Genomic DNA, 22,888 nt, shown 5'->3' on the forward strand with positions numbered 1-22,888 from the left:
CGTCAGAGCAATGTGTGGCTGCCAGATGCTTATTCAGGCCTGCCAGCATCTCTGAATAGTTGCAGTGAAATTCTTTTAAGGACCCTGGTCTGAAGCACTGTCTTTATTACAATGCATTGACCATTTCTGGCAGCATCCACCAAATGTCAAGGGCTGTAAATTCAGGTGCTGTAACATGTGCACTGATCCTTCAGGGACAATCACTCAGCAGGAGTGGGAAACAAAGGCTGCTTTGCTATTGGAGCATCAGGACTCTGGAAAAGAACTGCATTTGAAATGTGCACAACAGTTATGTCCTGTTATACCTGCAAATCCATGTGCCAGTGTAAGTCAGGATTTGAGCTTATCACCCCGTCTGGTCACATTTTATGTAAATGTATCTCAAGGCCAATTTAAAAATATATAATTAAATTCTTTCTAGGCCAAATGGGTGATTTGGCATGTTGAGAAGTTGTATTTTTAATCTGGAGCTGTGAACTCTTCTATCTTAGGTCCTGAGATGATTGAGTCACTTTAGCAGAGCAGACTAAAATGTATCATGCAGCTCCCTGAGGAAGGTGAAACACTTCCACATGCTCAGCTGAACTTCTGCATCTCTGGATGAGGTCTGTGTCAGGATATGAGGGATCTGTCACTGCATGAAAAGTCCAACACTCTGGGGAATGGAGATTCCTTTCACAAGGCAGAAGAAGTTTTCAACCAGCTGTTCAGCTGGGCTCCAGAGCAAAAAGCATCCTGCAAGGAGAGTTATGTCTGACACAGCTGTCAGCTGCTTTGTCTCTGGATGTGCAGAAACCTAGGCCTGTGGAAAAAAGAAAGACCAGAGCTTTAAGTCTCACTAGGGACAATGTGCCTCTACCTCCATCCTATAAAAGGTAACTTTCCAAAGGCAATAACCCCACCAGAGCCAGTCACCCCATCAGAAATGCTCACCTGGGCCAGAGTTTCTGACACAAACACTTGGCAGGCTGTCTCAGGATATCAGAAAGCTGAGATACAACCAGGGAGCCCCTATTTTGTCAAAGACTGGCTTCAGCTGTGAAGCTGCTCTGAGTTCACTCAATACATAAAGGGGCAAGGACATATTATTCAAAGGACACAAAACCTCCAAAAATACAAAGGCAAAAAAAAGACTTACTTGCCACAGAAGTCCTTGTGAATGGCACAGAGGGTGAGCAGTAATTCTGGGTGTGCCTGTAGCCAGTGCTCCACCATATTTGGATGCCTGGGATCAACTTCCAGAAACACGCTCCTGAAAAGACACATTTGGGAGCAGAATTGGAGAAATGCACATTTAGGTTGCTAAACTGATAAAAATGAAGATGTTTCTTTCTGTATGACTCTGACCAGTGCAGGAAATGAAAAGGTCAGTAAACACAGTGGAATCCAACAACCCTAAACCAGATCATAGCTGTCCACATAAGATGCAGATCCCAGCTGCCTCCTTCAGGGGAGAAAGTGTTGATCCTGGGGGGAATTCTCATGGTACTCTGTGTGAGCAGTTAAAGCCTTGTATCGAGATGTAATGAGCCCTTCTGAAGCTCACCCAGAGATACCAACAGCAATATGTTTCTGAAGCCCCCAAAGTTTTAAAGGCAGAAGGCAGTTTTTATGCTGCAGGAACACTGAGCAGTGGCCTGGCAGCCTGAAGTCCCTCTGTGTATAAGCAGCAAGAGACGTGAAGTACAAGTCAGAACACACATTCTTCCACAGTAAATGTCTCCATAAATCAGTTATGAAAACAACACCAGCATTCAGGCCTACATAGAACTGATCAAATAACCTCTGTTAGGGCACCAGGGCCAGGCCCTGGGCACTGCAGGGCTATTTCCATCTCTGCCAGGCTTTATGACACTGGCTCATTCCCATGTTCCCTCCCGTGACAAAGCAGAACCACCCCAGCTCACAGGCATGGGGAGTGATGGAGCTGGTTATGGCCTGGGACACAGCAAGAGGCATGTTTAGCAGGCTAAGGACACAAGCCAAACCCCATCAAATGCTCTCCTGAGAATTCTTAAAACATCCCACACTGAATACTCCCTACAAATTCACCAGGCTAACTACAAGCTGGGTGTGGATCTAATTTCTGACCTTAAAAATCTTCCACTCCTCAGTGGGGGCTTGACCTTATTAAACAAGCAAAAAGAGAAGGAAAAGAAATAGTCTTAAGAAACAACCCCAAAGGACCAGTCTCTAATGCTGGGAAATTCTGAGGAGCATCTTCTGCTCTTGTGGTCATGCAGACCATGAGGAATGAATTCTGCATGCACTATGCCTCTCAATATTCCCATTCTTCTTCTCAAAACAGCAGATTTTCAGCAACCACTCTTATGGTGGCCAAATGTCAGGAATATTCAACAGGATGTGTGAATGCCCTGGCACATGAACAGTACACTCAGACTTTTGGGTATCAGCATATTGATTTCCAAAATGGATCCTGCGTGACAGAGAATAGGAACAATCAATCTTGAATATTAATCATGGACAAATTAAACATTTCAGAAACTATCCCTGACTGATCTTCTTTCTCCTGGGATATTCAGCATTCTATACTGGTACAACAAAGAAGTTTCCCCTAATGAAAGGGTGGGAGGGAAGTGGGGATCTACATCCACCCTCAAAGAGTTCTCCATGGCTTCTCCTTCCAACAGCTACTCACCTTAGAAAGCTCCCCTGCTTCCTGCACTCTCTTTCTTGGCTACTCTCTTCCATGTTCTTTTTGTTGCTGCTTTCACCTTCAAAGATTCTCACTTCACTAATGACCAGGAAATGCCACCAACAGCCAAGGAAAGGGCTCACACCACTTTATTAACCAATTTCAAGCTAATTTTGCTTACACACATGACATTTTAAAAGCTGCTGTTATTAACTGGGGCAATGAGGGGACAATTTGGCAACTATTTTCCCTCTGTTTTGTTTTCATACAGGGAAGTACAGAATTTACAGAAGTGTAGATAAAAGATAAAAGATATGAAATTCAAAAGATGGTAGTGCTTACCCAGAAACCTTCAGAAGAGAAGGAGCCAAAGCCAGAATTGTTTTGATGACTCTCATGCCATCATCTCCCCCATCCAGGGCATCAAGGTCCTCATAGCTGGAGTGTGGGAAGAAAAAGATATTTGACAGCAATTCCTGTGGCCCTTGAGAATGCATCACCCCACAAAGAAAGGTGCACATGACACACCCGGACTCCAGTGCTCCCAGAGCAGGGGACAGCACTCACCCCTTCTATGGGAAATACAGAGAGAGAGAAGGCAGCTACCACTGGCCTGAGAAACCCCACATTCAGCACAAGGAGAAACCACCCCCTGAAGCATTTCTGAAAATTAGAAGCCAACTGCAGCTGGGATCTCACAGTTCCAACACATAGGTTTGTTCTTTCTAAGCTGGCCAGAGAGCAAGGGTGTTGTACAGCAAGGGCTTGATTGATCCATGCCAAACACCAGCTCAGGCTGTGGCTAACCCAGCAGAGCCAGCTGGGATGCAGAAAGCTCAGCTGCCAGAACCTGCTCTGGTGCACATCTTGTATGGGGCGGGGCAGGACTTTCTTCTCACATGCATGACAGTCAGTTTTGGATTGGGAATTAGCTAATTTCAAACTGTGTACTTTTTCTATTTTAATAAATCTTTAAAACACCTCCATGTTGTTTCAGGCCTGTAAGCAGTATCAAAGCAAGCCTGTATTATTATATCCTAAATAAACACACCTATATTTTGTACGTGTATATTACATTTGCATGTTTTGTGTGCAACTGTGTGTAGTACAAGGAAGCAGACAGAAAACCTTGCTTTAAGGAACAGGAGAGAAAAAATCTCTTTGTTTGATTACCAGAGGATTTCTGCATCCAAGGAAGCCATGTCTTCATGGAAAACATATGGGGGGTTACTGACTATGGCATCTATGGGGCCCCAGAGCAGCAGCTGTTTGGCAGAACCTAGAAAAGAAAAAGAATCACAAGCAGCTCTCAACCACAGCGTCTTCCCTATAAGATCAGTGTCAAGACCCTCCCCAGGAAACTGTCTCCAGGCACACGTGAATGTCTTTGGCTCTGCTTCGTGATCATAAAATTTTATTCTATTTCTTTCTGCAATAGCGTGCCTTGTTCTCTGTCCTGAGAGTGCAAGAGTGATACAAAGGAAAGCACATATCAAGAGCCCGGTTAACAAAACATGTTAATAAGCACAGGAGCTTGACGCCCTGGAGCTCTGTGCCCACCTGGATCTAAAGCAACAACCAGAACTCAGAGAGCCCACGAAGGCCTAAGTGGGAGCTCAGACTGGCTGTGCAGATGAACATCCTTCCTTACAGAGCTCACAGAGCTGCAGCAGGACCTCCAATGAGCTGCAGAGCCAGGGCCCCTCAGCAAAACCAACAATGGGCTGCTCTTCTGCAGACCAGGAGCAGCTCCCTACACTCCTGCTGCTGTCTGACACAGGCCAGCCCTGAATCAGACCTCATGGAACCACGTGAGTGTGGCACTGTCCTCAGGCAGCCTCTTGGCACAGGGCTTTCGGCTCTAAGAGGTAGCACAGAGTCAAAAACAAGTGTCAGAAAGGTGTGCTAATGAACCCACAGTGCTGCAGCTCCTGGCTCCACAGCTGCTAACAAACAGCCAAGCACTACTGACCTAACTGGATAGGCCCCGCCAAATGCTAGTTTTAACTGGTTTCAACTGGCTCTGGGGAAGAAAAGCATCCTTTCCTGGTTCAACTCACCTAATTTCAGGTGAATACAGTTGGGCATTTAATCTAAGCTAAATATATGGGCTCCCTCTACCATCAATGGAGAGACAGTTTATCAATGGAGAGACATGTTTATCTAAAGCCTCCATGTCAGCATGGAATGAATTACACTCTTTCTATATTTGCCTCTCCCCAGCAACAGTAAAGAGCACCTGGACTCCCAGCTCAGATACAACCTTGGGACACCTAAACCCAGGAACAATTCACTTTCTGATACAATTAGGGACTTCTGTCAGCTGATCATCTGCCCTGGAAATCTCTGCAGAGAAAAGCTTCACTGGCTCACTTCTTAGTGACCTTTTTCTCTATTAACTTCAATACTCTTCTGCTGCCTGCATCCCAGAATGGTCCCTTGGCTGTCTCTCATGCCTCCCTCCACCCATCAAAGACAAAAAGGGAAAAAGACAAAGGGGATTATAACAGAGAAAAGAGTTACTGTGTGAAACATCTTGATGGATGATGTGAATCCTTTCTTGGAGTTGCAGCCTGTAAAATTCCAGATGCAACAAGAGAAAGAAGAAAGATTAGGAGGTGTATTTGTGTTCTTGAACAGTACATTCTACAAACAGATCATTAAATATTACACCTCTTATCTGATACACATACATTCACAACTGCCAAGATCTTCCCAGCACATTCTCTCCTCCTACCAGGGGCCTTACACCCAAGTTCTACTCCCTTTGCTGAGAGCTGTGCTCCTGCCCTATCAGGATACACAGGCATCAGGAAAGGGAGGGATTCCTGCAATATGTGCCATGTGCCCAGATGGATCTGGCACTGGGATTGATTCAGGAAGACTCATCCAAGCATCTAGAGAACACAGCTGGGGTAAGGGAGCTCTGAAAAGCAGGCAGGATTTAAGCTGGGTTCAGTCAAGCAGTAACACAGCTTATCCTGCTGGCTTCTCTCCCAAGAGCTACAGGGCACCATGCCAGGGACAAGATCACAAAGACACAATGAAAATACCCATGGAGAAATATGAAGCTCTCTGACATGGCATTTATACTCCCTCATCTACACTTGAGCCAACAAGCAATGTTAATAAGCAAGACAATCTTCCCCAGAGCCCAGAGTTATTATCAAGGAGACAAAGATCTTGCCAGCTTTTATTATATCTATGAAAAATTGCAACAGAATTTGGTTTGACACATTAGGAGGAAACCTCTGCTCCCCATTCTTTGTAAGTGGGCTAGGAGGCAAAGGGTAACAGTGAGGTGACTAGTTTGGGAAGGGCTTGCTCCTACTCAGCTCTTCAGACTCACACACAAGCTGGGATTTGCAAGAAGTGAAGAAATGCAGCCCAGTGCAGCCAGCACCAGAGGTAGACCCCCAGTGCTGGCAGCAGCTTGGGAAAAGAGGGGTATGTGGGCCTGTGGACAGAAATCCCAGATAATGAGCACCTCTTGAGGCTCACAGCTGTACTGGACTCCATGAGAAATAGCAACAGGAATTCTTTCTGAGATGGCTCTAATTAATGCCTAGGGCCCAGCAGTTACTGAGGATGTGAATGCAATCTGGAGCTCATTTGACAAAGCCTACAGGACTCAGAAGCATACTGGAATTCCAGCTCTGGGGCTCCCTGTGATAGTGATGGTCCAGAACAACGTGACAGAAGAACCAGCTGAGGAACTGGAGCCTCTAGGAAGGACAAGGACAACCTGACAGACATTTCTCTGACTTCAGCATAAGGTGTTTGAGCCAGCAGTTCTGAACATCCATTCTGCCACAGCACAGGTGTCTGAACTGCATGGGATCCAGCAGCACCATTCCCACCAAACCAAGACTGCAGGGAGGATGCTGAGGGACACCACGCAGCATTTCAGAGGAAAAGTGCTACTTGACTGTGCAAGCATTTCTAGAGGAGCAAGGACAGAAACAAGCACAACAATAATGACTGAGGGAGCAGAGAGAGAAAGGCTCAGGATATACTTGTCCTTAACCTCCTAAGTGACAAAAACATTACTACTTCAGTCCTAAGCTTCCTGAGGTCACAGACAGGGGTAAAGAGTAGTTACCAAAAAACACTCTGAAAACCCTTCACAAACACCATGTGAGTACCACTGCTTTATTTAGGCTGCTGTCTTTGCAAAGCACATTGACAAGCCAAAGAAAAACACTCCTGTAAACATAAGCTTTTTTTTTTTTTTTTTTTCTGAATTGTTACACACTTTAGGAGCTCAACAACTAAACAGTCTCTGGTTTCCAGTGGTGATAAACATGAAACACGTGTACAAGTATTGACGACTTAGTCTTTCTCAAGCAACAATTTACAAAAAAATGAGTAATACATGGTCTTGTACCTATGTGCATTCTCCCTGGTGAGATCCACAGCAGCCTCCTCTTTGTCCATGGCTATGACTCTGCTCTGGAACAGAAAAAACAACAAACCCCACCAAGCAGGTGTTATAACATCAAGATTCCTGAGCATACATGCTCTGCCAAACATGCAAGATCAAAACAGACAAGAGATTGCTCACTCTTGGCTCCTGAAAGGAACAGCTCCTGAGGAATGCATGCAGGGCATAGCTGGGATCACGAGTGATGTGTGTTAAGCACTAAGGTGACTGAAGGCTCTCTGCAGCACAGCCAGCAGCCCACCAGAACAGACAGCAACAGAGCCACTGTGACTCACCTCACTGATCACTCACTGCTCCTGGCAGGGTGAGACTCCACACTCTGGCTAGTCTGGGCTAGGCACAGACTGCAGGAAGGTCATGTTGTTGGATTTATCCTTCCTAGCACAGACAGGATCCCTCCTGACACTAACACAACCACTTGGACACAGATTCTGTCATTTTCCAACTGTTATGCAGACACCTTTTACCCAGTTACTCCACTGCAGTCCTTAGACAGATTCACTGCCTGTATTGACTGCATGTACTTGACTGTGTGTCAGGTATTTAAAAGTTCTCCAGCATAATGATAAGAGACAGGGCTCCACAAAGAGAGGTTTGTTTGACCTTCAGTTCTACCTTGGGGAAACCGCAGACAAAGGCCTAACTTGGTTTTGCTATGCTTGATGTTTATTTAAGCAGAGATGTTGGTAGGATTTATACAGAGGACACATGCTTGAAGAAACTGCTTTGCATTTGGAGATGACAGTGTGATTTGCAATCACTCCTAAGGGGATTAATTTCATGGTCCCAGGCCAGCACCCACACATATGAAGCTCACCCTTAAAGTGAAGGACACAGCTGAGACCATAAATGAAAAACTGCTCCTGTTTTCTCAGTACCTTAGTGCCAAATTCTGCCTCAAACACTAAGGAGATTACCCAGAGTGTAACTCCACTTCGCTGTCAGGGTGGCTACCACTAATTCTAATCAGTCAAGGCTCCTTATTTCCCTGGGTACAGCAGATTGGGCTGGGAAAGGACTGTCATGAGTTACAGAGACAGACTGACACAACTCTTTAAATTAACAAGCAAGAAAAAGAGCATGAAGCTCTTCTCCTAGCTCAGGAAATCAGGGCAATTATACTCTGAAGTCATGAAGCTCAAATATTAACCTTCTCAGGTCACTGGGAGGATGAACACCCCTTCCATTAGAGGCATCAACCTCTAATTCTTATACAGCAGGGCTTATACTTCTACAAGAGGAGGGGCTGGCCACAGCAATTCTCATTCCTGAGAAGGAACAGGCTGGTCTGCAGTTCTGAGGAGAGGGGAATATTTTTCCCTTGACCACAGGCAATGAGATCTTGGATTAATTTCTCATTTTCTTGACCAAGAGTATCTCCATAAACATGTCACACATCACGAGAATCAGGGGCAAGAAGGGCTTTGGTCACCCAGATCTCAATCCCCTCCTGCTCTTTTGACTGTATTCAGAAGCTGTGGGCTGTTACTAGGGGACAGATGACTAGAAAAACATGGTTTGGCAGTTGTGGCAGTAAGATTTGCTTGTCTTATTGATCCCAAGTACTGACACTGCTATGGTAATCCCTTTCCTGTATCATTTAGTCTTCAGTTTCCTAGAGACAAGAACTTTTGATTCATAACAAGGTGGTTTTAGAGATGACTGCCTCATAAATTCAACTAATAGAGTGTGTGCCCATGCCTCAGTCCCTCCTGTCCTCAGTCCAGGTTAGTATCTTAAACCAACACCCACCAGTGCTTCAAGGTAAGGTGGTTATTAGTGAGCTGCAGCAGCTCAAGAATGAGCACATTCACTTCTTTCATTCTGATTATGCCTCTGCTATTCCTGCAGACAGATGGGGAGAGGGAGCAATTCCCAAATATCCCTCCTCTACCTACTAGGAACTTACAGAGCCTGTCAGAGACCTGAGCTGCCAAAGTTCCTTCAGAGAAGTTTGTGACATCTCAAGGAAGATGAGCAGAGTGGGATTGTCCTCTAACACAAGCATTTATTGCACCAGGAGCACTGAAGGGAGCTCACCTGTGGCAGTTTACAGAGCAGACTCAGTGCAATTGCTCCAGAGCCACAGCCAATTTCCAGGATCACAGGATGAGGAACAGGAACTGGGAAACAGAGGGCTGTATTCTCACATTTCTGAAATACTTCCTCCACAACTAAAGAGACAAGGTCCTAAGAAAACAAACAAATAAAATTACTAAGGGAGCTGTTTTCACTCACACCTTTGTGATCTGAAGACTGAAGTTCAAATTTCTTGACTCTGTACCCAATGCAATGTATTTTTGTTGCTAATTTAAAAAACACAGATGGTAGTAATGGAACTGACATGCCAGAAGTCACTTCAGCTCCATCTGCCCCACAGGGTGCTTTGATTAGTGACCAAATCCTCAGGATACAATCTCCCACAGATCCTCTGAAATCTTCTAGCACTGTTGGAAAAAACAATAACCAGACAGCTGGAGCACATTTACTCCAAAATTTTGGCTTTCTGTATTTGTAAGCTTCAAAACTCAAGATTTCTACACAGTCTCAGTACGGTAGGTGACCAGGAGGCAGTTGCACAGCTCCTGACAGCATCCAAACCAGTAATCCAACCTGCAGATGAACAGTCAAGCCAATTAATGTTACTAAATGATCCAAATGAGTAGATCCCTGCATGGATTTCAGATTGTGGACTCATACTACATTTTGTTGCTATAAAGTCACATGGAAAAGATTTTCATCCATGCTCCTGGTTCTATATGCAGTTCTGCCATTTCTGTCTCCTTCCTCACGTCAATCTTTTCTGTTTTAAATCCCTTTGCCATGTTATATAAAACCCAATAGAGCAGGAGAGGTCTTAAAGATTTCTAAGGTTTGAGAAAATGAATAAAAGAGAAAGCACACATGTGCCTCCCTCTGACTGCAGCATAAACTTCCTTTGTTATTCACTGGACAAAACTGTAAGATGGAAACCTTATGAACACTTTGAGTGCATCAACAGCTCAGCAGGTGCTCTCAGCTTCTTCCCATCCTTGTGCTTTCAGGGCACAACAGCACACACGGACCTTCTGCCCTAGGTGTTCCCTAGGATTCTCTACTTGAGAGGGCTGCTCTTGGATCTCTCCTGGAAATCCAGAAAGTTTAAGAAAATGTACAAAAAATAAGTGACAAAAGCTGGAATATTTAAAAGGAACAAGTCCTGGCAGGCAGGTCAGCTTCTCTTTTACTTTACAATGGCTTTTGTCCGGAGCCTGAACTGGACAGGCTTGTGCATAAGGGCAGAAGCCTCTCCTTGGATCTCTCACCCTTACTGGGGTCCAGAAAAAGAGATGTCTTGTGCAAAGCTGCAGTACCTCTGAAGAGATTCATAGCTGTTGGTCATCCTTCATGACGGGCTACTCCACATGTGCAGTAAGTGAGAAGGGAGACGCAAACAGGTACAAAAAGGAAGCATTCAGGTAGGTGAGCTTTGATGAACTATTCCTGGAGCAGGCAAGTTTGGGGACTGACATCTAAATATACTCAGCTAGGGATGAGGAACCACATCACAATGCCCTACCCTGGCCACCATGTCATTACTGGCATTGCCCTCATATGGGAGTTTTTCTAACAGCCTCCAAAATCACAAATTCCTCACTGATGCTCTGGGATTGCTTTCCTAGACAATTATGGATGAAAGTAGTCTCACAGGCTCCCAACCTGGAGGAAACTATTACAGGACTTAGACAGCAAAAAGGAAAAATAAACACCTGATCTACCCATTTCTGTGAGAAGTGGCTTCGGCCAGTCAAACAGCTCCAGATGAATCAGCCTGAAAACACTTGGGCACTGCAGACAGCCAGAGACTGCAACCACAGCTTTCTTTGGCAAAGCAGGTGAGGTGCTGAGGATTCCAAGACCATAGAAGAAAAGGCACACAAAAAATTCTGCTTGGCTATTAAATCACTTCTTTAAATACCAGCCATTTCTGGACACTTAGAAACATTTCCTGGAAATCTCCACAGTAACTCAGAACCATCTGTTCCCAGAGTAGCACAAGTTACTGATTACAAATGTCCAAATATGACTTCCATACACTAGAACTATTCTAACCATTTATTAACTTCCTTAAGGTTTCTCATTAGTAATTTCAAGCTTGATGGGTTTGAATGGAATGCCCACTTTACACATTCCACAGTGAAAACATTTTAGCATGCTTGCCAAAGCTTCCATTAAACATGACTGATTTCAGGTTTTACCACATAAAATATAAAAAAATGAGACATTGATATTACTTAGGCTGTGTGTCATGCTTTCTGACTGCCTTGCCTCATTGTCTTGGTTATTTCATTTCAATTCTTACTGAGGCAAAGGCTGGTTTTCTCACAATACACATTTACTATAATAGTGCAAAAGACAAAAAATAATGGGACAACCTAAAGGAATGGCATAATTTTCCAGACCTCACTACAATAGTACCTCACTACAATAAAAGGTTGAATAATTATTTTCAACCTGATTGACCAGCAAAGAAGAAGATGTATTCTAACTGGCAAACAATCAGGAAAATCTAGCAACCATTTACACAGAGCATGTCCAGTCATCCCACTCCCATTGCCACCAGGTTTCAGGAATGATTAAATTATCAGAAATTGTTTTGAAACTCTATTCATCAGATTCTTCTCAGTATTTTTTATCTTCTAGCAAATGATCCAGCCAAAATCTGTACTTCTCCCATCACACCATCACCTCCAAAACATCACCACTGGAAATTGACAGATTACAGCACTTTGCAGAACACAGTAGAGCCCCTTTCAAATCTTGGAAGATGAAGTATTTCTGGCTGAGTATTACAGTGTTCATACAAAGACTACAAAATAGACAAGTCAGAAATTTTCCAGCCTTTGCACAAGAATCTGACTGGAACCACAGCGAGGGAAAAGCAACAAAGAGGCTGATGGTGCTAAACAGAGGTGCCTGGGACTGGCACAGAGAAAGTGGGAATGGGACAACTGCAACTGGCCAAAGGCTGGGGACTTTACTGGGTAGGATACCCCATGTCTTCTCAGACTGAACAGATTCAGAGCACAAATGCCTGATAATGTAATGCCAACATCACCAAAAGCCATTTTAACCATCAGTTTGATCACCAGCTTTGAAGGCTGAGATATGAAATTACAGAAACTCCACTGGGAAGTAAAAAAAAACACTTTGTGACCCAATTCCATATTTGCTCACAGCATGCCAATCACTGGGTAGAATGAACTCTCAATTGTGGAGTTATTAACATTCAAATTATTGCTTACAGTATGAGTCATTATTGTCAGTTACAACCCAATCTACAACAAAAAAAATGCTGCTAACCAGTACTACAGGTACTGGCAGAACTACTTTCATCTTGGAGCCTGGTATACAGACACGTGGGTATCGGTGTGAGAATTGTGAGAATGGGGAAATGTAACATTTTGAAGAATTTTTCTCCTCTAGTCTTTGCAAGAAGCTCCTTCCTGCAGCAAAAGTCAGTTTTGGAAGGAGTGAAGGGACTGAATGGCAAACAGATAGAACCAGAAAGAATCTAAAATCCTCTGCCTGCTTTTGCTAGCAATGGCAGCAAGGTGAAAGGGAAGGAAGGTCCCCTACATGGTTTGGGCAGCAGCATGATGGAGCTGGTGACACCTGCATGCAGGGACAGACTGCACATTCCATTCCATAGATAGGTGAGCAGAGGTGTTGAAACAGCCAGGAAGAAGAGACAGAAGTCACATGGAAAAGTAGGTTCAGTAGCCCCTGTTTTTCCTTGAAGCAAATCTTATATGGCCATACACTAAAACACATGAAGTTTCACCTCGACATGAGGAAAAACTTCTTTACATTGACGGTGACAGAGCACTGGAACAGCTGCCCAGGGAGGGCACAAAGTCTCCCCCTTGGAGATATTCCAACCCCACCTGGACACATTTCTGTGTCACCTGCACCAGGTGGCCCTGCCTTGGCATAGGGATCAGACTGGATGATCTGCAGAAATTCCTTCCAACCCCAACTGTTCTGTCATTCTGTGATTACCCTGTGCTTACATGTACAGGGGACACAAATATTTGCTTCTCATGCTACTTAACTTCCAGCACTCAAGAGGCTCTCAAGTTTTTGTCTCTCAGCCAAACCACTCACAGGCTGTTCTCACCTTGTGATTCCAGGAAATCTTGCTTCACTGCCAGATTCACCCTAAGTTCACACTGTCCTTTATTTGGGTTCCACCCCCCACCTTCTCTTTGAGTGCAACAAATGCAAAATTTTGTGAACACCTCCAGCTTCCCCTGAGCCTCCGCCTCACCCTTCCACCTACAAGTGTGGTTCCCCAATGCCCTCCAGCACCCTCTCTGTTCTCACAGGCTCTTAGCGTCACCTCTGCCCTGTGGCCAGGGCTCTGGTTCACTGCATTTCTTGGAACTGCAGCTGCACAAAGCAGTGAGAGGCCAGGGGCTGCCAGCACCCAAACCACAGAGGCTGCACAGCTGCAGCCCAGGCAGAACCAGCTCAGGCTCAGCTGGGTTCCAGCCCCGAGACAGTTGGGAGGAGGCAGCAAAGGTTCCTAGGGTCAAGGCTGGCTGCAGAGCTGAGCACAGGGACAGAGCTGAGGGGATCCTCTGCTACAGCCCAGCACCTGGGAATCACCCATCATATGTTTCTGCCATCAAAAAGGACAAACTAAATAAATAAAACAAGAGGAAGTGAGGAACAGGAAAGGGAAGGGTGGAAGTCACAAACTACTACTGCATCCCCTACAAGCACCCTTTTTCCATGCCCCAGGGAAAGCAGGGAAGACAAGGTTCCAGGGGTAAGAGCCAGGGTATCAGAAGACTCTAAATTCCCAGGTCACTCAACTGAAGAAGAAAAGCAAAAAAACCCAGGAAAACCCTGGTAACCTTCTCTCTGCTATCGCATACTTCCTGGGAATGTTTCACTTATTTGTGTGCTTTCCAGAAACTTCTATTCTCAGAATCCAGGACTTTCCATAGAACCTGATCTGATATTAACCCAATCACCTCTCCTCTCTTGTTTGCCTACTTGGCTGCCAATCAGCACATGACAAACACCAGGAAGCCAAGCTGGAAACCCAGCTCCATGGAAATGGCCTTAGAAAATCCAATGCCAATATCCCACTTCCAAAACCAAGCCATCCAACCAGCCCACTGCTTCATGGGCAGGCAGGGCTTTTGTCCTGGGCCCTTCTGCCTGGCACTATAGTAGGAAAGAGAAAAATCACAGAATATTCTGAGCTGGAAGGGACCCACATGGATCATTGAGTCCTGCTCTTAAGCGAATGGCCCACGTGGGGATCAAACCCCTGAAACTCCCACTATAAACATATGGGAATCAAAGCACCTGAGGAACTCCAGAGGAGCCACTGATCCTGAAAGAAAGGGTGGCATTAGGCATTAGCGATGAGAGAGAAGCATGTCAAAGCATGCCTAGTACTGAGGAAGGGGTTTGGCTTTGGTCACACAGCAGCTGCTCCTGATGTCAGGGCACATGCCACGTGCTGCTTCATCAGTTGGAGCAGAGGCTGTGACAGCACCCAGGAATGACTTTACCAACAGGCAGCAACCCGTATGTGCTCGTGCCCAAGAGAAATTACCACAGCTGTCACATCTAAATTTAGCCATGTCTGAGGGGGAAGAGTGGATCCAAGTCGCTGTACACTGGCTGTACCTCAGGTGTCCAGCACAGAGCTCTAGCCAGACACACCTCTCCAGAAGAAAGGTATTTTCTTTCTCTGCAGATACAGGTATTGATCACTGCCAGACACAGCATCTGGACAGATGCACTAGTCTATCTTGCTAATCCCTAGCTCTAGTTACTTGGATGTTTGAAAAGAGCATGGGGGAGGAAAAGGATTTCCCCCCCCTCCCATATGAGAATCTCCTTGAGTCCCATCTGTCACAGCCATTTAAAAGCTTGTTTTTCTCCAGTTCTAGTCCTACATCCTGCTTTCACTGCTGATGAGCTACAGGACTCAGTGGAAACACATGGAAACAGGAGGCTCAATCACAACAGGGAGATTAAACCCCCCCAAAAATACAGGCATTAACAACAGAGAGATCTGTGAGAACATATTAGAAAAGTCTATAAAAGTTAACCTGGGGGACAGGTTTGTGCATGACTTAAAAAGAACAGCTGCTGCTTTCCCTGCATTCAGCACAAATTTTAGCTTTAAATTTCCATTTTTTGTCTGTCCTCAAAATCACCAGCTTGGAAGCAATTCTCTGCACTAGCAGAGTCTTGTTTTCTTGCATAGGAAGGCAGCAAAAACTAGCACCATAATTCATCTAGGCCAGTCAGCCAGGAACAACCTTTTTTCTTCCATCATTTCTTTTTGAACAAGAAGAAACCTGTCCGGGGAAAACATTCTGTCCTGATTTTCAAGTGGCCAGCAATAGACCCTTGCTACACTGTTTCAGCATTTAATTACGCTCTCTGCTGAGATGTGCACCTTTTCTTCTGCCCTGCATTTATAGTGCTTATTATAAACTTGTCTGTGAAACCAGAGAGACTTCAATTTTCAAATTTCTGCTGTCTGTGCCAGATAATTTACCCACAGCTTGTCTTTGAGCTAGACAGTCTTCAACAAGGCAGACTTTTTCAACCTATTAGTCCGCATACTGTTTTTTCTCCAAATCTAATTTTCCACTTCTTCCTCAAGCAGTCGGTATCCTAACTGGACATAACAGTTCTGCAGCTATTCCACTACTGCAATACTCATTATTTAATACTGCTACGTGCATGTGGCATTCCCCTGTCCACATGCAAGGATCTCATCAGCCCACTGGGCAGCAAAAAGTGCGTGCTTCTGGACAGCCAATATCCCTAAGACACTGGCGATCCCAAATCCTTCTCCAAGCCCTTCTGGCAGCACAAGTGCCTCAGCCACAAGGCGCAGGCTGCTCTATTTGTCTATGTATGATCCTATTAAACACTTGTGTCTAGCTCAAAGGGCAATTCCAATTGGTCTGGAGCAACAACAGGATCCCCTCGTGACTTCCATTCCCCAGCCTCTGTGCCACAGCCCACCTGCAGAAAATATTTTTGTCCTCCAACACATAGATGAAGTATTACCTATCATATGGGCAAAATCTGATCTGTGAGGCCACAACAGCACTGCTCCATCTTTAGCACGTTTGCTTACAGCTCTATTTTGACAGACAGCAGATAATTTTTGATTTATGAAATAATGCTCTACTGCATTTATGTTTAATAAGCCTTATACAAGTCTACACATACTTCAAGAAAGGGCCTTAAGCTATGTCAAGACAGGGCATTATTAGCCTTTTCACTTCCCATACTGGGAAGCCCATTACACAGAAAGGGGATGCAGCCTTCCCTTGAAGAGACAACTGCTCAGACGCAGAACTATGAAAAAAAGCCAATCTCCTAACTCTTGATTAATGGCTGTACTCACTAGACAGTGTGACCTTCAGACCTTTCCAAGAAGTATCCACGTGTGGTAAAGAAATTAGGGAAATGAAAGGTCATTTCTGCATCAAATGCTTCCTTTCACCACTGATTGGAACAGAAAATGTGTCACTGCTTTGACAGAAAACACTGGAGAGAGAGAGAGAAAGGGCCCACCCTGCAATCTGTTTATTTGCATAGACAGGTCAGGAAAAGAAAATTCTCCCTTCTTTGTGTGCTGCACCTTCTTGAAAGTTTAACGATTATGTTTATCTAGAAGTTAAATTTCATGAAAGGTTTCTTGGAGCCAGTCTTTAACTCAAGTGCTTTCATAGAACACCCCACACAATGAACACCATTCCACAGGCAGGTGCAAGTAAACAGCATTGACTTCAGCTTTCAAGCATGTTATCATGGGAAATAAACAACCTATTTTGGGAAACAAGCAAAGAGCTTAAAGATCACAGGTGGAAAAAGAATAGACAAAGACATTACTAAAAAGTACAAATGCTGTAGTGAATGATTTAAGTGTTATACAGTAAAAACTAAAGGTTTTCCTTTAGGCTTAAACAAGCAGGCAGCACCAGAAGCAAAGAATACACTTTTCCCACCTACAAGATTTGCTGTCACATGATGCCAGGGAGGTTAGACATAGACAGACTCCAAAGAGGATTAAACAAATCAGTGGGGGACAGATCCATTAGCAATTACAAAGCAGGATGGCCCCAAATCCAGCTTTGGACAGTCCTTTACTGCTGACTGTCCAGAGAAGAAGGGACCCTTCCACACCCACCTTTTCTCTTGTCATTTTGCTCCCACCATCTGCTATAGGAGCCCGGATCAATAGCTGCGAGGCACAAAAGACGGCTATTTTTGTTTCCACTGAAAAATTAAGCCTTCTCAGAACCATCAGAAATCCTGGGAAAACGGATGGGAAATCGAACGGTCAGGAACTCGGCGAGCGTGAGGCTGGAGCGCCCTCTGGGGGTACCAGGCGGGCGTGCCGCGTATCCCACACGCCTGCCTCGGAGGAGGCCGGGACCAAGCCAAAACCGTCCCTAAGGAAGCCATGGTGAGCACCAGAGAGCCTGCAGTCACTCGGGCAAAGAAGGAATGACATATCCACGGCTGGCTGAGTTCTCCTCCTCTTTGTCCTATTTCTCCCAAAGCAAGGCCTTCTAAAATTTTAGAATTTCAAAAAAATACTTGCTTTGGGAAAAGGCCTTTCTTCTCCATTAATAGTGAGGGAGCAGTGTAGAGACGGGGATGCCTTGACATTACAATAACCACCTAACAAAGATACCCCATTCATTGTGTACACCCTATAACTTTGGTCCAAACATTTCCCAGTGCAGAAGCCTGGCTCTGGTGCCACAGGAGGAAAGCTGGGAGGATGCCAAGTTGCAAAGGCCCTCACAAACCCACTCAGCACTCACAGCAGCCAGTCCAAAGCTTTCCTCCCAGCAAGCCAGAGCTTGAATAAGACCTGCTCTTTCCTTGCTTTTGGCTGCCTGTCTCCTCCCCAGCCAGATTTCCATGGAACAGAAGAACAAAGCCACATGTGCTGCAAAAATATTCCCGGAGGGAGCGAACAGGAGAGGGCTCAGCTACCAGAGAGAACTAAAGAGATGACATGGGGGCAAATTTCACACAGGACAGAATTAAGTAGAAAAGGGAGCTTCTCTCTCTGCGTGTGTCTCTGTCCCCAGGCCTGAAACAATGCTTGTGGTTTGGGTCATGCTGTGTTTAATTTCATGCCATTACCAAGGCACTGGGAGCAGGAGTCATAACCCTTCTGCTGCAACCAGAGAAAAACATGTGTGTCATAAACATGGCTCCCCTTCTCAGACTCCAACCAACACACAGGAGCACCTGCAGAAGCTGCATACAGAAAATTAGGAAGAAAACTTTGAAACTGCCTGTGTATCTGCACTGAGTCAGTTTAGGGAGTCACATTTTCACAGCCAAAAACAAGACACATGGCTTGTGTGTGCAGTCACAGATAAACTTGAACCTGGGATAACAATTAACTGCTTCCTAAAGAACAAGGATTATTTACAGAAATTATCTGGTGAAAAGTTTCAGCACTATCGGTTTTAAGAACACCGCAGACAAATTCTAAACAAAAGGAAAGCAACAGATGCAATGAACTTTAACACTTCTGAAAGTAGGTATTTCCACTGCAGTTTTCAAGTCCAGTGAAGGCTGAAAAAATTACTCTGATGAAAGCAAACATTGACAAGGCCCAACCCAAACACATCATACAAAGAGATTATCAACCTTTCTTTCCAGCAGAAGGAAAGGATCTGGACACCACTCTGTGCACAGCTTACACACAGGACACAGCTCCTGGAAGCAGCATCAGTCTACAGCCATGTCCTGCCAGGTGCTGCTGACTAGATGGATTTTGTCCCCATGGCTCTCCTGTCACAGGAACCTCCCCAGCACATCACAAGCAAACTCTCTATTGCCCACAGAGCTCCATTCCTGAATCATTATCATAAACTTCTGGTCTTCTGTAATAAATGTGCTAAAAATGTGCCTTCAAAGTAAGTTAAGTGACACAACAAATAAAGTTTTGCCAAAGACTAGTCTGGGTTAAGCTGTTTACACTCCATTTTTGCACCAGGGTATGTTAAGTGGTTTCAAACACAGCACTGCCCTCCAGTTTGGGCCAGCAGAGATGCTTTTACAAAAATCAGGCATCTGGCCTCAATTAACAACATTCTTAAGCATTGGCCAGCCCAGCTTCCACTCCATACAATAGGCCTTTGTTTTGAGCCTGGCACTGCATGGGGTGAAGAACCAGAGCACAGCTCCAGAGGAAGCCTCACCAGCAGATATTTTGACTTGCAGAACACACAAGTTTTCCCTGATTTCAATGCTCCCATTGCATCCATGAACTGATTGGGATTTGAAGGCTGGAAATACTCTCTTGGATCATCCAGAGCAGAAATACTGTTGACAATAACAAAGGCAACGATTGCTGGCTCCAACCGGCAAAATTATTCCTTGGAGCTCTATCTCCAAACTCAATCAGTACAGAATGGTCAACCCAGACCAGGCAGAGAGCTCCCAACTGCTCTGGACACAAGTGTCAGCACTATGATTTAGGGCCCAGCAGATTCTCCATGAGGCGCTGCTCATGCCCCACACCAAACCAAGACTGGTTCTAAATATTCTTCCTCTCTCCGACTTGAGAGGATGTCTATGTTGTAGCTGTGCTGATTCCCACTAAATGCTCTGGAACCCCCTCATGGATTTCAATAGCACCCTTTTCTTCAAAGGGCACAACAGAAGCACAGGTTGTCTTTGTCCTTAAATTTCTGTTTAACTTTTGCCCATTACAACAGGCAAACAACTGAATAAATGACTACTAGGCTGAAACAGGTTTAAGCTTACCTTGTCTATTTATGAGTCCCAGAAGAAGACCACTTCATCTCCAAAAGTTAACACAGGCTCCAAAAGAAAAATTCTCAGAAGGTAAAAAAAAAAAACCCTCCAAACCAATCCAAAATAAAAACAAACAAAAAATCCACCTTGCAAACCCCAAGCCCTCCTGAGGACTAGTAAAGAAAAAGCTTCCTTGCTAGGATGGCCCATGTGCTGAAAGTGAAAGCTAGGCTACTGTCAGAGCAAGTGTCACCATGTAGATCTTAAGCTCTTCCATAGCAGTAGGAACACTGGGGAAGACAGAGTTTTAACTTGGTCATGTATGGCTGTCCTTTGTATTCTTACGACTGACAGTCACATTTAATTCCAGCCCAGGTCAGAACTTACCTTTCAGTTTCCTGTGTTTGTCCAGAAACCACCATGGAGCCATGAGACAGATGGTAGGTGCCACTTCCTACCAGCAAGCACATGGACCCTCAGGCTCTCTGGATTTCATTACTGTTTTCCTACTACTGCAGGGTTCTGCTGGCAACCTCTGGACAATGTTCAGATTCCTGTATGCACTAAGCCACTGGGATATAGCAGTAGATGTTTTGAACTTCTCAGGAGTCCTTACTATAGCAGAACTAAGGAAAGCAAAGCCACATCCTTCCATCAATGGCAAATGATTTCTCTGTAATTAAGGGATACATCAGCTTGCAACATCCCTTCCTCTGAGGCAGGAGGCAAAGGTTACTAGCATCAGGTCCAGATCACAAGCTTTGAACCACCCCCATTCTAAAAGAAGTGATCAGATTTCCTCATCACTGCAGCCTCACAACATACAGGATTGTCTTCACAGCAATGCCCTGACTGTTATCATGTTGTGTAACTCACACATCCAAGCCTGCCCCCACCACATTCCTCACATTCATACCTCTGTTTCAGGCCGTGGAATAAATACTGGGGGTCTCATCTTCAGGGTCAGGTCCTGGAAGTCCCACTCTCCAAGCACATACTGCACTGGCATCCTGAGGCGGGCAAAAGGAGGGTCATCGCTTTGGGACTGCGCTGTGTGACCAGGGGTGCTCTCATGCCATGCTTTCCTCACTGCTAACCACAACCCCGGCCCAGGGCCAGCAACTGTGTGAGCAATGTGCATGTGCATGCTGAGGGGACAGGGGGAGCTCCCTTCCCACAGCCCAGACTGTTATCAAGCACTGGAATTGGGAACTAAGGTCAGTCAGCCTCACTTTGATCCTGGGGAAAGTGATGGAACAAAGAGTCCTCGAGGCTGTGTCCAAACATGCCAAGTGCAGGAAGGTGATTGAGACTGGTCAGCATGGATTTACAAAGGGGAAATCACTCCTGAATGAGCTAATAGTCGCCCATGACACAATGAACCAGTTAGGTGCACCAAAACCACATCTTGATTTTCCCTAGAGTTCTGACACTGTCTTCCATAACATCCTCAAATACAAGCTGATGCAGTACAGACTGAATAAATGAGGTGGGCTGGAAACTGACTGAACAGTCAGGCTTGGAAGGCTGATTTCAGTAACACAAGGCTCAACTGAAAGCTGATTCCTAGTGAAATACCCCAGGATCAATATCCTGTAACACCTTACTGGTCTGGGTGAAGGGACAGAGTACCCTTGGCATGCCTGCAGTGACAGAATTAATTGGGAGGAGTAGCTAACAGACCAGATGGGTGTACAAATTTTCAGAGAGACCTCTGGAGAAATGGGCTGACAGGAATCTCATAAAAATCAGCACGGAGTAATACAAAATCATATAAACGGGGGAGGAATAACCCCATGCACCAGTACAGGCTGGGACCTGACCAACTGGACAGTGGCCTTGCAGGTGGACAAGTTGTGCCCCTCATTTGAATCACCATGAGAGACCACCACAGCACAGCTGACATCTGAGCTGCCTTCCCTCTGCTGCCATTCTCCTGGCTGCTTTTAGACTCAAGGAAAGCCCTCCAAAGGAACAGGTACAAGAGGATGCTCCTACCTTTGTAACCGCTTGTGGCTCAGCTGCTGGATTTGCTCCTGCTGCAGTGCTGTAAGTGGAGTGTGGAGGCTTTTGGAATCCAGACTCTGAAACTGAAGACAAAGTCACTTTAAAACCTGCCCACCTGTGCATTGGAGGGTCCTCTGCCACAGGCATCCTCCAGGTGACACAGGATGCTGACAAACACAATTGCCTGGGACTGCTAGAAACCAGCTGGAGAGCCATCAGAAGAACTTGTCTGCATGTTTAGAAACAAACCTTTACAGCTGTTTTCCTGCTACTTTTTGGGGTTCACAAGAACAATTAAGAATCACTTAATTGGGCAAGTCAGGGTGGATGTTTATGCTACACTTCAGTGTCTGCAAAAGAGATCTTTTAAAAGACTCCTGAGTGTTCTACTGGCAATAATAAACTACCCCTTACCCCCTCTGCCATCTAAGGGAGGATAAGTTGTTCTACTCCCTCTAAATGAGATAAAAAGGTAAGAGATTCAATCAAAATGAAAAAGCGAGAAGCACACACAGACTTTACTGTTTTCCTATTACTTAACTGTTTTTGCTCCCAGGACAAATGACACAATATATTGACTGGATTCTTGTGCTTCGGGGATGCCATTTGTCTCGAACACTTTCTGCCAATAGTTGACCGTATCAGTGGCAGTCATGAGCCCAGGCCCTGCTCTGCAGCTCTGCCTCAGAAACAGCTGCTTTGGACTGAGGACAGCACCTTTACTTGGAGTCCCTTGCCCTGGCACACACTGAGGTGGGAGGCTCAACAACTTCCTGAGCAGTGGATGGGTGAGGCATCTCATTGTGGTGAAGTTTCTGGCTTCCACACCCGTTCCTCGTGTCCACCTACTGATCTGTCAGTGCTGAGATTCACCTGGTGCTACCACAGGTCACTGGCTAAGCACCAGCTGACCACAGTCAGTGGGTTCTCCACAGGACAGCATTTGCAGCTCTTCTATG

General features: G+C 45.3%; 1 protein-coding gene across 2 annotated transcripts; it reads right to left on the reverse strand.

The window, feature by feature from the left end:
• Window positions 1-13: 13 nt before the first annotated feature.
• On the reverse strand, window positions 14-22,888 carry HEMK1 (HemK methyltransferase family member 1). Of its 2 annotated transcripts, XM_068201621.1 has the most exons (10): window positions 22,471-22,888; window positions 21,921-22,012; window positions 20,839-20,932; window positions 9,141-9,290; window positions 7,044-7,108; window positions 5,180-5,229; window positions 3,830-3,935; window positions 2,999-3,094; window positions 1,139-1,252; window positions 14-802 (listed from the first exon to the last, which is right to left on the reverse strand). In XM_068201621.1, the coding sequence occupies exons 1-10, from the start codon at window positions 22,729-22,731 to the stop codon at window positions 766-768; spliced, it is 1,065 nt and encodes a 354-aa protein (XP_068057722.1). In that variant the 5' UTR covers window positions 22,732-22,888; the 3' UTR covers window positions 14-765. The 2 variants fall into 2 exon arrangements, with proteins under 2 accessions (XP_068057722.1, XP_068057723.1); XM_068201622.1 differs by lacking the exons at window positions 14-802; window positions 1,139-1,252 and adding an exon at window positions 2,641-2,755.

The sequence above is a fragment of the Anomalospiza imberbis genome, chromosome 11 (assembly GCF_031753505.1).
Source record: "Anomalospiza imberbis isolate Cuckoo-Finch-1a 21T00152 chromosome 11, ASM3175350v1, whole genome shotgun sequence".
NCBI lineage: Eukaryota > Metazoa > Chordata > Aves > Passeriformes > Viduidae > Anomalospiza > Anomalospiza imberbis.

Coding starts and splice junctions, on each gene's coding strand:
- HEMK1 (XM_068201621.1), bottom strand. CDS start 22,731: ATGAGATGCCTCACCCATCCACTGCTCAGGAAGTTGTTGAGCCTCCCA. Junction 22,013..22,470: donor TTGTCCTGGGAGCAAAAACA/GTTAAGTAATAG, acceptor CTTTGTCTTCAG/TTTCAGAGTCTGGATTCCAA. Junction 20,933..21,920: donor AGCCACAAGCGGTTACAAAG/GTAGGAGCATCC, acceptor TGCCCGCCTCAG/GATGCCAGTGCAGTATGTGC.